Source organism: Giraffa tippelskirchi, chromosome 7 (assembly GCF_054371585.1).
Source record: "Giraffa tippelskirchi isolate mGirTip1 chromosome 7, T2T-mGirTip1v1.2.pri, whole genome shotgun sequence".
Classification (NCBI taxonomy): Eukaryota; Metazoa; Chordata; class Mammalia; order Artiodactyla; family Giraffidae; genus Giraffa; species Giraffa tippelskirchi.
The window spans coordinates 8,964,982-8,980,185 of NC_137281.1; the positions used below are offsets into that span (position 1 = coordinate 8,964,982).

The following is a 15,204-nucleotide window of genomic DNA, read 5'->3' on the forward strand; positions in this document are numbered from 1 at the left end:
CCGGGGAGCTGCAAATGCTGAGCTGGCGCACCCTAGAGCCTGTGCTCCACAACAAGAGAAGTTATAGGAATGAGAAGCCTGCACACTACAACCAAAAGAAGCCTCCACTCACCGAAACTTGAGAGAAGCCCAAGCAGCAACAAAGACCCAACACAGTCAAAAATAAATAATTTTTTTTGTAAAAAATGTATTTCTTGTAGGAAAAAAGACACAATACCTTGGAGAGAAATTGACAAGATAAACTTAGATTTGAGTGCTTCTATTTTCAGTTTTGGTTTTTTAGCTCTGAGGTGTGTGCGATATTTGCTCCCTGACCAGGGATCAAACCCGCATTGCCTACCTTGGAAGGGGAAGTCCTTACTATCCCCAATCTCCTTTGTGCCTTTGTATGCACTTGTGGGATATATACTTTGGGGGTTGTCAATAAAAAAAATGAATTGATCAATCTAGGAAAGAAATGGAAAATTTTATTGAGTCAAATGGAGGATTATAACCTAGAAACAGCCTCTCGGAAAGTTCTGAGACTGTTCCACCTGTTCGAGGCCAAAGCACAGTTATTTAGGTTTTTGAGACAGAACACTGTACATTAAGTGATGTAGAAAGTTTGCACAATTCAGATCTGGGGTACAAAGTGGTGGGTCACGTGGTCCCTTACAAAATCAAGAAGATGTTATCTTTTAAGGAGTTGTCTTGTTGATGCTGAGAGAATGTTTCTCTTTATGGTTGAGCAGGTCTTTCTGTGGTTGGGGGGAGATTCGGTCGACGTCTAATGCAGATACACAAAGCACAGTACAGGGGAGAGAAAAAAAAATAGGTTAAAATTTTTCTTATCTTGCTATAAAACCTGAATTTTATCTCAGGGCTGTATTTTGGTGTAGGAGTACATTCCTACACCAAGTCAGCTGGCCTGTATTTGATAACTGCTGGGCTATTTTTCAAAGCGCCTCCAGGGGAACGCCTTTGTTTCCACTCTACTAGAAACAGGCTTCTCTGTCCTCTACTATCTCCTGAAGTTTGCTCAAACTCAAGTCCACTGAGTTGGGGATGCTATTTAACCATCTCATCCTTTGCCATGCTCTTCCAAACCCCATAGGTTAGGGAATTTTAGGAAGGTGTCACTATGTAGGAGTGTGTGTGTTTGTGTGTGTGCCTGTGCTCAGTCGCTAAGTTGTGTCTGATTCTTTGCAACCCCACGGACTGTAGCCCACCATGCTTCTCTGTCCATGGGATTTTTCTAGGCAAGAATACTGGAGTGGGGTGCTGTTTCCTACTCCAGGGGATCTTCCCTACCTGGGGATGTAACCGGAGTCTCCTGCATTGGCAGGTGAATTCTTTACCACTGAGCCACTTGGGAAGCCCCACTATGTATGTATAATTGATTCAATCATTGGCCATTGGTGATTAAGTTAATCTTCAGCCCCTCTCCCTTCTTCTAGGGATTGGGGAGTGGGAGCAAAAAGTGCAATCTCCTGATTGGTTCCCCTGACAACTAGCTTGGTGGCTTTCCAAAAGTCACTTCATTAACATAAACTGAGGTGTGGTTGAGGCTTCCCTGGTGGCTCAGAAGGTAAAGCATCTGCCTACAATGTGGGAGACCCGGGTTCAATCCCTGAGTCAGGAAGATCTCCTGGAGAAGGAAATGGCAACTCACTCCAGTATTCTTGCCTGGAAAATCCCATGGACAGAGGAGACTGGTGGGCTACAATCCAAGGGGTCACAAAGAGTCGGACACTACTGAGTGACTTCACTACACTACTAAGGTGTGGTTGAAAGGGGTTTATACCTTTATCTATAGCTCTTATCACTTTGGGATCCAACCCACATCTCTGATGTCTCTTGCATTGGCAGGCAGGTTCTTTACCACTAGTGCCAATGGGAAGCCCCACTGTAACACACCAGTAAGCTAAATGACACACCCACAGGTGCTATGACAGTTTCAAAGCTGACTATAAAAGTTAAAAAGTGGGCATCTTGGGATTTCCCTGGTGGTCCAATGGTTAAGACCTCGTTTCCACAGCAGGGGGCCCAGATTTGATACCTGGTCAAGGACCTAAACTCTCACATGCTTCTCAGCACAGCCAAAAAACATCAAACAAAACCAAAATAAAGAAAAAAGTGGACACCTTCCCTAAAACAGTAGGAATACTCCTCTCATTCATTAGCTTATGAAATTACCCACCCCTGTAAAAACTGACAACTCCCTACCCTGGTGCTAGTCTCACCTTCTGAGATGGCCCACACTCTGTGGAGTGTGTTTCTCTCTATTGAAATCCACTTTTTCCTATCACTTTTTCTCTTACTGAATTCATTCTGCAATGAGACATCAAGAACATGAGCTTTATCAAGTTCTGAGACCAGGTGAGTGATCTCAGTTAAAACACCGTGGGTACAAGTTTGAATCTGAGTTACATGGCTTTATAAAGACCCACTTCCGTATTTTTCCTTTCCATTCTCACAGCCCTGCTCTAACTCTCCGTGTGTTAAACAAAATTTTTTGGACAACTTGGTCATGAGCACGTGCCAATATTTTATTACAATCATGCACGCAAGGGAAAAAGTTCTCTTGAAGGCCAATTCAAACATTTTCTCTAGTAGGAGCATTTTTTATGGAAGAGAATTGTTAAGTAACCTTCTTAGACTACAGATTAGATCCAGGAAGAAAAGATGATCTGGTTAAAGGTCAGCAGATTCTTGGCTGGCAGTCAGCTGACTTTTAACTGGGTGGGCCACTGATTTCCCAGAAGTTTCATTCCAACAAAACTCAACAGAAAATGGCTTAATCCTGTCACTTTATCAGGAACGCTAATTTCTCCCCTGGAGGAGGCTGCAAATTACCCTCATGAAGATCTTGTGTCCCAGACCTGGTTTGGGATATTTTTAAATTTTATAGTAAGATTAATATAGCAGGCTATCTGGCAGCCTCTGCCTCCAGATTCTCTTATGCCACAAGGCTTTTCTCTGTTCTTGGAATCTAACTGGTCCTTGCTTTGTCAGATTCTGAAAGAATTTATTTCCTCTGCCTGGAATTATCTCTTCTTGTCTCAGCTCAAACAACCTTGTCCCCCAAGACAATAAGAGTCTTCATTTACTCTTTAACTTCCAGTTTCTTTCCCCTGGGGCATTATCGGTTTCTAAGCTCTATTAAGAAGAAACTATGTTCCTTTCGCCCATCACAGGACTTCGACCTGTACAAGGTGCTCATAAAAGCATCGAACGAAGATCCTCTCTTGTAAACAGCACTGACCAGAATTTTTGCAGGGGAGCAATGGAATGACAGCTGTGACTAAAAATTTGCTATGCTCCCTACGGCTAATCCTATAACCATGAGCCAATTAGCTAGATACTGAGGTTCAGTCTACATCCATCAAATGGGCATAATGGTAGCTCCCCTTATAAGAGTTGTGAGGGTCAAAAGATTTTACGTTTTTATACTGTTCGAACCCGGTCAGCGTTCCCAAGTCTAGCTTTTGAGATCTTCTACCTACTAAGCTCAAGGTTCTTAAACTCTCCCAAAGAATTACTAAGACCCGCCCTCCCGCACCGCCCAAGAATAACATTAGCGACCGAGGTCTCTAATGACGTCATCTCCGGGCCTGTTGAGCTTCATCCTCCGGAAACCTACAACTCCAGGCACCCGATCTCCAGCTTTCGGTTATTATTTTCTCTCCATATCCCGAATTCCTTCCCTCCTATTCTCCCACCTGAGGCTTTCGACTCTTCCCGCCTCCCCTAAACCTAGCAATTTTAGGTTCTTCTCGCTTGCTCTAGGGCGAATTCCTCAAAGTCTTTACTCTTGTCATTAATCGCTTCACTAGCCCCACACTTCATCTCTTTCGGTCTAAACCCTATTACCGCCGCCTGGCATCACTCGGCTCTTTCCGCCTCCTGCCACTCACCCGCGACACTGCCTTCGGTTCTTTCCGGATCACCTCAGTTTCTTGTTATTTCCCAATCCCGATTCGCTTCGGCTGTTTCCGGCACGGAGGGGCTTCGCATTCTTTCCCTAGCCCCACCCCCATCGACAACTTCGGCTCTTCCCGCCTCTCGCGAACTTCAGCTCAGCTCCTTCCGGCTTTTTCCGCCTAGCCTCGGCCTCACTCTCTCCCTTCGGCTCTTTCCGCCGCTCATCGGGAGAGCTGTCGTCTCTCCTCCACGTGACACGGCCTCCGCCTCCCAGTTCCCCCTCCCACCTCGCCTTTCCTCCCGCCTCAGCCTCCTGGCTCGTCCAGGCCGAGCCGCCATTTTGTGTGAATTTCTGACAGCGGCGGGGGCCGGGCAGCTGGGGCACCTAGGCGGGCTGACAGACAAGACAGTCGGCCCGTCTCCGCGGCCCGTTTTCTCTCCTTAAACCCCCCCCTTTTTTTTTAACCGCCCTCGCTCGCTCCCCTCTTCTCCCCTTTCCCCTCGCTTGCTCCATCGCGCGCGGCTCGCGCTAATTACACCGAACCACCCACCAGTGTCCGTGTCCCCCGGGTCTCCCATCCCCGGGCCCGCGGGGGTGCGTGTGTGTGTGTCGGGGGCGCCTCTCGCCCCGATGAGGGCCCCGCGCCCGTGAGCGAGTGACCCCGGGGCGGGCTGCGGAGTAAGCAGGCGGCGAGCGACCCGCGGAGGCCTAGGCCGCGCGGCCTACGCGGAGGTCGGCGCAGAGGTGATTCCGAAATTGAAAATATATATACCCATTCCGATCAGGAGCCCTCAAGAGCTGAAGTGTGCCCCTCCCGCTACGCCCAAGCAGTCCTTTTTCGTGCATTAACATCCCCTCCCCCCCCCAAAGGAACTATGGAGGCCGCGCCCGGGACCCCCCCGCCGCCGCCATCAGAGTCGACGCCGCCGCCATCGCCACCACCGCCATCAACGCCTTCGCCTCCTCTGTGTTCCCCCGACGCCTGCCTGGCTACCCCGCACCTCCTCCACCGCCTCCCGCTCCCTGACGACAGGTCAGGCCCCCGGCCCGGCCGGGGCGGCGTCCCCGGGGGGAGGTAGAGGAGGAGGAAGGGGGGCGGCGGCCATGTTGGGCCGGGCCGCGGAGGAGGAGGAGGAGGAGGAAGGGCGGGGTCGGTGGGTGTCTCTCGCTCGCTCGCTCTTTCTCGCTTGCTTTCTCTCCTGGCCTCATGCGTTTCCCCCCCCTCGCGGCGCTCGCCCGCTCTCCCTCGCTCTCGCTCTGTCTTTTTTGGGCGCCATGCTGAGGGGAAGGTGAGGAGGCGCCCCCCGGACCCCCTGCGCCCGCCCTGGGGATGGGGCGCCGGGGGGGGGCTTCGGAAGCCCACGGGCGTCCTGGCTGCCCCTGCGCCCGGAGCTGGCAGCCACGGGCCCGCCTGCCTGTCGCCTGGCTTCGGGGAAGGGAATGGGGGAGGGGCTCCCGGACCCTTTGGGGGGGATCTGGAGCAACAGCCCCGCTCTTAGGGAGTTGGCGGGGTCTCCCAGCCCCCGGCAGTATCCTTTCTCCTGGGGGAGGTGTGCCCTACCCTACTTGGAGAGGTACCCTAGCTTTCGTGGGAGACAGAAAGTGGGGGTTTGTTCATTTCTTTCTCCATCCTAATGGGGGGGGTCCTTTCGGTTGTGGCTCTTTTACACTTTTTGGCGGGAGTTGTTGTCTAGCTATTCCCTAGGGGGCAAAAATTGCGGGGGAGGGTGATCTCTAGCCCCTTTGGAAGCCCCTGCCTCTTTTGGGGGCGAAGACCCTTCCCAAGCTATTTCTTAAAGGGAGGGGTCCTCCTGCTTTTCGTAGGTAGGTGATGGCGTTTACTGGCGCGCGGGGTGGTGGGGGTAAGCTGTTGAGGTTTGGTTTCCCTGCCTTGGAGAGGAGAGGAAGTTGGTCCCCTCTTTCTCATGGGGTTCCCTCCCTTTTCGGGCTATCATGGGGCGCCATCCCTTCCGGGAGGAAAAAAAACGAGGTTTCCTTGTGCTTTGGCAAGTGGTGAAAGGGAGCGCCCCCCTCCCCTGTATTAAGTGCGAAATGGGCTCGCCCCATGCCCTTCTCTGGAGGGTGATAAAGGGGCCAGCCCGACGCGTTTCAGCGCGAGGTTGGGGCCCCATTTCCCCTGCGCCAGCAGAAGGTTGGGGTGCAGGGTTCGCCCACTCTTCCCTGGTAGGGCAGGGGAAGAGGTGGCTAGAGAGCGGATTTGGAAATGTTAGCAGGGTTTCAGCTGGCTGGAGGGAGAGTCTTGGAGGGAGTGGGGGTGGGGAGAGGAAGAGAGGGCGCTGGACAGATGGCTGCCCGGTCGCAGCCCGGGGCAGGGGAGTCGCAGAGGACCCTCCCTTAGACTGGGGTCTTAGCTAGGGCTTCCCCAGCCAGGCACCACGGCCCCTTCTCCCCACTCCCACCTCCCCTTTTCCCTTTCTCCTTCACAGACCATACTTTGCCTTTTAAAAGAAATGCCACCCACATTCAGAGACACAAGTGCAGCAGTTTGGTGAGCTTTTTACAAATTTTTTTTTGTTTTGTTCTGTTTTGTTCTAATTAAATGTATCGTCCTGGGAATCGCAGCCCATCGCAGCCTGACTCCAGTTCAAGGAAATAAACAGATTAGCAAAGGTCTGTTCGCTAAGCCCACGTTGGGCTTCCGGGCCCCCTCTTGGGGCAGGTGCTTTACTCAAAGGTGCTTACACGCTTTATTCGACCTCTAAGGAGTTCTCTTATGTCAGAAGTGTATGTCTTACAATGGGTTGGGCTGGTAAGTAGCCTCTTTTATTGAGTAATTCAATTATCTCCCTCTTTTTGTCCCTTTCCTGCCTGCCTTCCTCCTCGCCTTTAGACCAAAGTGATGCTTGAGTGAGTGAATTTTTATGTTCAAATCAGGATTCTAACCCTGTTGAGCCCTTTTAGACTTGCACATCCTTTTTGATGTTTAGTTTTTTAAATTTGATGTACACAGTTTGCTCAAAAAAAAAAAAGGTACATTACTGTAACATGTCAAAAACCTACCTAAGAGGCCCATATGTTTCCAAGCCCTTGATCTCCCTCTTGCCATTTCAATCCATTGCTTTGTCTCCAGCCTTCATCTTTGAAGAAAGTGGATACTTGACATCTGTTTGTAGGAGACAAAGTTACTGAATTTGGTTTATGATACTTGTGTTCAAGTTAATGTTCTCCCTTCCCTCTTTCCCACTGACCCAAAAGATTGTGGTTCAAGTAGATCCTATTTTCTCATTTAACTTCAATGTCTCTTATGGTGATGGACGTTTAAATTAAGCAAGTCATTTGTAAAGTACTGTTTAAGCACCAAATCTGTAAAGTGTGTCAAGCCTCAGTCTCCTCTCCCCATCTCCACTGTTCCTTTGTTCGAAAGCACATGCCTGACCGTGAAAACTTGATGCAAACGTGTTACACGCCCAGCCATGGTGGAGAGAACACTTCCTCCAGCCCCCAGTCCCCTCTCTCCTACATGTACAAGGAAAAAAGCAACAGAAATGACTTGCATAACCAAACACTCCTTCTGATATGTTTTACAAGCATGAGTTCTGTTAAAAGACAAAACACGGTGAAGTTCCATTTTCCCTCTCGCCCACTTTTGGTCCCTGACATACTACTCTGTTAGAGAAAACTTTTTAACACACAGCCCTCTTCTCCTCCCAAAGATCCTGTTTCCTTTTTTCCGTTCTTAGGAGAAAAAAAGTTCACCGACATTTAGATGAGGAAACATGTAAACTGCAATTCAGTGGGCCACTTGTTTTGTTCTTTCTCTCCATATGTTCACAACTTAAGTGCCGTGATGATCTTAGGTATGTAAAATCCTTTGTGGGAGGAAGAAATGTCCACACAGTCCAGTATTCCTGCAAAAAAATGTCTGAAGCACAAACTGAACACACTTTCTAGTGCACAAGGTCAGCTGAAAATGAGCATTTATTTGAAGCTTCCCATTTGTGAAATTTCTCCTCCAGGAGTCAAGGGCAGAAACTGGATGCTAATAGATGACCCTACCAAGTGTCAAGGGCTACTCAGTGTAGGATGCTTTTTTTTAAATTTTACTTTTAAAATGTGAAAATTTCTTTTTTAAGTGAAATTTTTTAGCAGTCATTAATGTTAAAATATCTCCTCAAACACTGTAAAACGCTCAGGCACATCAACACAAGGGTTTGTTGTTTTTTCCTTCTCAAAGAAATCCTATCAAATCCAAGAAGCCCCAGTCATTATGTCAAACTGTATCTCTGTAGTCTTCGTTTTTGAAATGTCACAGTACTACCTTTTCCCCCGAACTATGTACCGATGTTAAAATTCAAATTAATGGATGTTGCAAAAAAGAAAAAAAGGGTGTCACTCAGAATCTCTGATTTAACAGCAGCTCTTACACACTTGTAATCTTTAAAATTTTTATATTCTCTGGGGGAGAGGTTTAATCTGAAAGCAAATAAAAATCTCCCAGTAGAAACAAAAATCATCTGTTACCATAGAAACATGGTTATTCTGGTCGTCATAAACTCCTTTATTTTTTTTTAACTCCTCTCAAATTTGCTCTTCAAAAGAAAAAAAAATGTGATTCCCCAAAAGGGCTTTCTAGTTCACCTTCTGCAACTGTTTCCCAGATAAGGTTTCAATTTGCTCTGAAGGTTTAAATTTTTGAGTCTCGACAAGCCAGAATTTTTTGAAAGTAGGGTTAGCTGTTTTAGAAAACCACCGTTATGACTTTTCCTCAGCCAGGAAGGCTGATCCCAAGGGAACATTGTTCTGCACCTGTAGAAATGAAGGCTTTCCCAGCTGTTGACTGGCAAGTTAGAGATGGATGTTGATTCTGAGTTTGGATGTTCCCGTCCGGTTGAATGTGGAGAGTTTCCTATCGGGCTTGTCGTTGAATAAGGCCTCCACCTCCATTCCTTTCTCTTTGATCTTTTCCTTTCCCTGATGGGAGAAAATTGGGTGTCTCAGGGGTGCCTTGCTTGTTCACTTATGTTACGTTTTTGTGGTTGTCAGGTCCCTAGAACTATCACATCACGTAGGCCAGATCCAGTTACAGTAAATAGCCTCTGTGGTGAAAATTGCTAATGAAACTATTACCAAGCCTCTGTGGTAGCTTCAGGTCAAACCATATACCAGAGAACCTAATTTTGGTCCCTGTGGACGGTATCTTCTAGGACCAGGTTGTGACCCAGCTTAAACGGTTAGAAGAAAATATAATTCAGCTCAAACAGTGAAGTGGCTGTGTCTGAGCACAGCGCTCACCTGTACCTTGGTACCGTAGCTACTGAGACAATGGGAAGGGAAAAGAAAAAGGATGATTTCTGAGATTTCTGGCAGTTGGTATTGAATAAGCTGATTGAAAGACATGCAGGAGCCTTCGGCTCACTGGTGGAGGGAATCCTGTTACATGGCTTAAGGTCCGTTTCAGAGTCAAAACCCAGTGAAAAGAGTGGAAAAGGCTTGGCTGTTTGGGTGGCATATAAGGTTAATTTGGGTAAGTTAAGGTGAAACTGGAAGTCCGGTATCTTGGATTTGACTTTCCAAATTTATGGGCTGAGTATTTGCTGCAGACCTTTTACTTTTGTCAGTTCATGAAGATGCAGTGTTGAAGATATTGTGCAAAGCTTTTTGCCTTGCTTTAGTAACAGTATGAGGTTACAGGGGCAGTTTTTTGAATACATTTCTGACCCTGAATCAGTTGATGAGCAAGAGGAAGACACCGCTTTTGGATTGGTGTAGATGTAGTTAGGTCCCATACTGGAATCGTTTTTAGTAGTACGTCGTCTCTCTGCTCAGCGCACAGTGCGTCTGCTGCCCAAATTGCTCTAGGTTGAGTATCTTTCTCTTGTTTTCGTTCTCATCTGTGTGAACTGGTGACTCAGCTCGCTATTTGTAAGGCAAGTGGTGACATCTTCTGAACATTGGAGGTGGCGACAGGATTTGAAGGAACAGCGTGGGTTTGGAGACGGATAAGCTTGTGTTCAGTGTGCAGTGGGCACTGAGGATAATGCCCTCCTCTCAGGGGCATTGTGGTCAGATGGGCATATGTAGGACACCCACACAATGCCTGGCATTCAGAGAATCTTGGCTTCTTTATCTTCCTGCTGTCCCTGCTAGAGAAGAACTCTAAATAGAATTTACAGTCTGGTGTGTAAACAGAAGTAAGAGTAACATCTGTGTCTTTGAAGGAAGTCAGTTTCTCATCTCTTAGGTTTCTTTACGGTCAGCTCATTAAAATTGCAAGGAGCCCATTAGGGTTGCACCTGAGTGGGAGCAATCTTAAGGCATTTCTTACTTGCTCAGTGTCATTATTATAAGATGGTAAAACAGTCATGGGCTTCCCTAGTGGCTCAGAGAGTAAAGAATCTGCCTGCTATGCGGGAGACCTGGGTTCCATCTCTGGGTCAGGAAGATTCCCTGGTGAAGGGAATGGCTGCCCACTCCAGTATTCTTGAATTGAGCTCATACTGGCTACCTCCCCTATTCATCTTTTGCAGTTCAGGTCTGAGTTAAGTCTACAACTTTGGCCGGCCTCCTGAGAGCAGGGGATCAAGAGGGCTCTGGCAGCTCACCCACTGCTAACTAGTCACATCCCCCTAAGCAAGTTCTTCACCCTCACCAGTCTCTCTGAGAGAAATGAGCAAGGCCTGCCCCAGCTCCAAGGTTTTCCCACCCCTTGGTGATTTGGCTGAGCCAGTTCAGGTTCTATTCATTTAGCAGCCAGGCTTGTCCCGTGCTTTTCTTGGAGCAGAACAGTGTTCACTTGCAGTGTTCAAGGAGTCCGTCTCTCCTCAGGACTTTATTTAGAGTTGGGCAAAGGTTGACACTGCCTTTTAAGCAGGCCTCATGTTACCTTCTCATGTGTGCCCTACCTTCTGTCGCTTCTGGCCACAGTGAACCATGGTTGCTGCAACTGCAGCTCCGGGTACCGGTTGCAGAATAGATGCCTTGGAAATGAATTGTAAGGTTAGGCTAAAAGGCTAGATCCCAGGCAGAGCCACTAGAGAAACCTTGGCTCGGCAGCTAGCTAAATTTCAAGCTGGATCCTTTGTCCCTGTCGAGTGGTCCCAGAAACCCCCGACTCCAGAGCCATGAAGTTCCGTGGAGCCTGGATGCTGCCTGCTCCCTCTACGCCAGGCTGGCCCTGTTCTGGTGGAGAGACCGTGGGGAGTGGTAGGTGGTGGTGGACGTGGGAGTCAGGCAGTCTGATCATGCCTCCTGAATTGCTCAACTCCTAAGGCCTTCCCAAAGGTATGAGGATACCTCTTGGGCATTGTTATGTGAAGGTCAAAGGTTACCTGCCCCCGCGGGCTGAGTGCCTCTCCTGCACAGAGCTCACTTCAGCCTTATGCTGAGAAACTGAAACACAGGTGAAGTCAGCTGTTTGAAGGTCAGAGAGCTGTTGGGTGTGAAGGCAGTTAGAACCTGGGCAGCCTATACCCAGACTTGAGCCCTATGCCCAGAGGCCAACCTGGATCTGGTACAACATTTTTCAAACTGCAGCAGGCAGGCTTTAGTGGAATATGAAGTTCATTTATTGATTTGCCTCCTGTATTTGGGGGAAAAAAAGAAAGGGGATGGAAAAAGAGTACTGCGAAGGTCAAATGTGGTTTTGTGTAAGTTTGTAAGTTGAGTTTTATTGAAACATTCCTTTATCTCAGTGGTGGCTGCTTTTGTGCTAAACAGCGGAGTAGTTGGGACAGACACTGTATGACCTGCAAAGCCTAAAGCGTTTATTCCTTTGCTCTGTAAGAAAAAGTTTGCTGGCCTCTGCACTGGTTGTGGGCCTAGTGCCTGGAGGGCTTGCGCAGCAGCCACCATCGCTTATTTTTGTTGTGGGGGTAGGGAGTGGGAAGGAACTTTAAAGTTGTTGGGGGGGGGCCCCTCTGTACTCCTGCCCCTCCATGACTTGCTGAGGCTCCATCATTGGTGTGTTCCACACCCTGGCTTTTGAACCTTTTGAAGCAAAGGGATTTTCATTCATTAGGAGTAACCGGAGCCCTCTTGAAGCCCAGCATGAACGCGGATGGCAGCTAACCCATCCTTGCTGTGGCCCGACCCAAGGGAGCCTGGGCCCAGGCGCGAGTGTCATTTGGCTGAACATCCACTGCAGGTGGCTTGGATTATTGCCCTCCGCATTTTCCTAACAGACACTGGGGCTTGGGTTTCCTTGGGATTCCAGGCCCTGCCGTGACTCAGGGCACCAGAGCAGTCCCCGGAAGCACAGCCTTTCCGCAGCCGAGGCAGGGCCCTGGCTGCAGCCCCGAGGCGACCGACCGGCAGCCGCTTTCATCTGCTGGGTTGATGTAGCAGTCACCTAGGGGCTCCTGTCCTTTACCCTCTGGCCTCTCAGGAAGCCCTCACCAAACACCTTGGTGAATGAGTTTGCAATCAGAGGTCACCCCTCAGTGACCTGTCGATTACAGAGTTTTAAGTGATCCAGATTGCTCCCTGGGAAATGGTCCAGTGACTGTGCTGATGAAATTGACAAAGGGTGTGGATGGCTGAGATGCATGCCTGTTTGTGTGGACCGAATCCCAAGCACCCACCCCCATCTATACCTGGCCCTGTTCTGAGCCCTTGGAAACCCAGGGATGACTATCAGTCTCTTCTCTGCCCTCCTAGAGCCCACAACTGACCAGAAGTTAACAAATAATTGTAAACAAATAATTGTGTATATGAACAAGAAATCTGGGCATCCTAGGCCAGATCTCTTGTAAGAGGAAAATATTAATACGTTGTCTTGGCTAAATGGAATGAAATTGATGCCTCTGAAAAAATTATCAACAAGAAGTCTTAGTTCACAGGTATTGTGATTCAGCTTTCATTTCTGGAATAACAGGAATTGGCTCTCTTTGGATGAGAACCAGCATCTTTCCAGCTTTAAGCAATCCAAAGCGTGGTTGGTCTGAGAATGTGGCTAGAAAGAGAAGCAAATTTCAGAGGTTCATCTGACAGGAAAAACTTGAATCAGAGAGATACTTTTATCAAGAACACTGTTTTCAGAGCCAGTGGGAGCAGGAGAATAGCTATTTGAGCCAAGAAAAGGATGCTTTGGACTCAGCTCCTTCCAGCAGGCTGGGTTTTTACTTGGTCAGCTTGTTTTCAGCTCTACAGCAATGTTCTGCTTCAGAGGGTTGTGGATGCCACACACTTGGGGAAGGACTAGCGATCCTTCTAGAGGACTTTGGAATTTTCTTTCCTTGGATTAATGTTGCTTTCTGTCGCTCTTGGGATAAGTCCTGTTTTTTGTTTTTGTTTTTTTTTGCTAAGATTCCTTAGACCTTTCTGAGTACCTCTTATTCCCTAAACTATCCAGATTTCTTTGGGTCATATTTTTGAATGTCCCAGTTCCATTCCTTTGACATGGGATGGCCTGGGGGGATGGGCTTATAGTGTCTCTTCATGTTGATAGATTTACTCCTGAGCCTGTATTTTGGGCCAGGTTGACACTAAAACCTTGATTTACGTGGTCTCAGGGCTTCTTCCCAGGAGGATGTATTAATATATCCATCTCAGAGGCTCCTTTACTGCGTTCACTTCACAGTTGAAACAGGACACAGTGTTGAAGGAGCTTGTCTGGTGTCTTAGGGCCTCCCTTTGGCATTTTTTGCAGTACTGTTTGATTTGATCTATTTTCTGCACCTATGTGTTATTTTTTTCCTTCTCAGGTTTAAACTTGAGTGGCAGTTGTTTGGTTAGTTGGTCAGTATAGTAAATTACTCTCTTTTGGATAATTTCTAATTGTCTCAGGGGTTGAGGTTAACAGCTGGCCCTGGAGTCAGAAAGTCCTGAACTCGGATTCCCGTTGTGCTTCTTCCTTCTGTGACCCTGTGGGCATATTTCTTCCCATCTCTGAGCCTCAGTTTACTTGCCTGTAAAATGGGTATACTGAGTCACTACTGCATATGTTTGTTAATGCGTTTTGGTGACAGATGTGCAGAGCTCAGCAGTGTGGTACCTGGCATGGAAATCAGTGCTACAGGATGTTAGTCATGAATATTTCCTATGGCTCTTGGACTTTATGAGACCCTGGGGTGCCCAGGGAGGTTTTGTAGTTGGGGAAACCACCGCCAAGAGGTGAGGGCTGTTGGAGGCCCTCCCTTGAGCTCCAGTTCTTTGCTGGGGGAAATGAATGTCTTGAGGACCTTGATGAGCTCTGTTCACTTGACTGAGAGGTTGTCCTCACCCAGGGCATCTTTTTTTTATCTGTTCACATTTTCTTAGGGACATTTTCTAACATATCAGTATTTTAAGAGACAAGGAAATACTATCACAGACCACCATGTACCCGTCACCAGTTTCAACAGTTCTAAACATCATTTTGCCAATTTTGGTTCATCTCACTACCTCCCCCATCCCCCTTGAGTATTTTAAAGCACATCCCAGGTCTCATCTCATTTCACCCATACATTCTTCAGTATGAATCTTCTAACTTAATTTTTTTTTTTTAACATAACCACAAAACTTTAACCATGCCTAACAAAATTAACAATAATTACGTAGTATCTCAGATACCCAATCTGGACTCAGAGTTCTCCAGTTTCCCCCACAGTGACTTGTTGGTGTGTTCCTGGCAGGGTCCTGGCACTGGGCAGGCTGTCTCACTTCTGTTGAAGTGATGGGTTTAGGGTGTGGCTCGGGTTTCTCATCTCCAGGGGCTGGTTGGTGCTTGCTGCTTAGGTGGGGTCTGTGATGTGGCCCTGTTGCCATGGAAATGCTGTGACATCACAGAGCCAGTTATGACCACTCCTGAGAATGTTGAGGGACAGGTGAACACAGTGCTTATTTGCTCCTGATTTGTGGTTGATGAACCTAGGTAGTAAGGACACTGAAAAACACGTGCAAGACTCAGAGGTTTATTTCAAGAATTTCCAGCCTCTGAAAATCCCTCAGTGAGGTTCCCCTCCCTGTGGCTGCTTCACCATGGCCTAAATTGAGGGAAGGTCTCTAGGGCCCTTCCTCAGGCAGGCGCCCTGGGCCAGTTTTGTAAAGGAAAGGCTCCATGCCTTTGCTCTTAGTAACCGACTGCCCCCCCCCGATCGGACTTGGGGATCCCGGGTGTCTGCATTTAGGCCTGTCGTTAAACATTTGAAGAGGCGGAGCCTCCTTGTAATTTTTGTAATTTTGTCCCTAGTTAATGGGTCATTCAGAGCCTACCCAGGCAATTTGTTGAGAGTTTGGGCAGTTAATGATCATGACCTTGACCTTCACATTAACCTAGCCGCCTCTTGTCAAGGGCTCTCATGATCTTCAGGTAACAGCCACTGCTCCCATGGGTTTTCATCTTTTTTGTTTTGTGCCCGTCT

General features: G+C 48.0%; 1 protein-coding gene and 1 long non-coding RNA gene across 9 annotated transcripts in view; one reads left to right on the top strand and one right to left on the bottom strand.

Annotated features, from left to right (window-relative positions):
* Nucleotides 1–445: 445 nt before the first annotated feature.
* On the bottom strand, nucleotides 446–14,515 carry LOC145515345 (uncharacterized). Its single transcript, XR_014060852.1, has 3 exons — nucleotides 14,414–14,515; nucleotides 6,926–7,028; nucleotides 446–766 (listed from the first exon to the last, which is right to left on the bottom strand). It is a non-coding gene; the product is annotated as an uncharacterized LOC145515345 (long non-coding RNA).
* The window catches only part of ZC3H4 (zinc finger CCCH-type containing 4), a 38,357-nt gene continuing 27,262 nt past the window's right edge, over nucleotides 4,110–15,204 (top strand). For 3 of the 8 annotated variants that reach the window (XM_081515536.1, XM_081515535.1, XM_081515542.1), the window contains exons 1-2: nucleotides 4,110–4,648; nucleotides 4,775–4,937. In XM_081515536.1, coding sequence (XP_081371662.1) covers nucleotides 4,780–4,937 — 158 coding nt within the window. In that variant the 5' untranslated portion in view covers nucleotides 4,110–4,648; nucleotides 4,775–4,779. Of the gene's footprint in view, nucleotides 4,649–4,774; nucleotides 4,938–5,043; nucleotides 5,194–6,351; nucleotides 6,414–14,600; nucleotides 15,153–15,204 lie in introns of those variants that run through there. The other 5 variants (XM_081515541.1, XM_081515540.1, XM_081515537.1 and 2 more) reach the window with 4 other exon arrangements.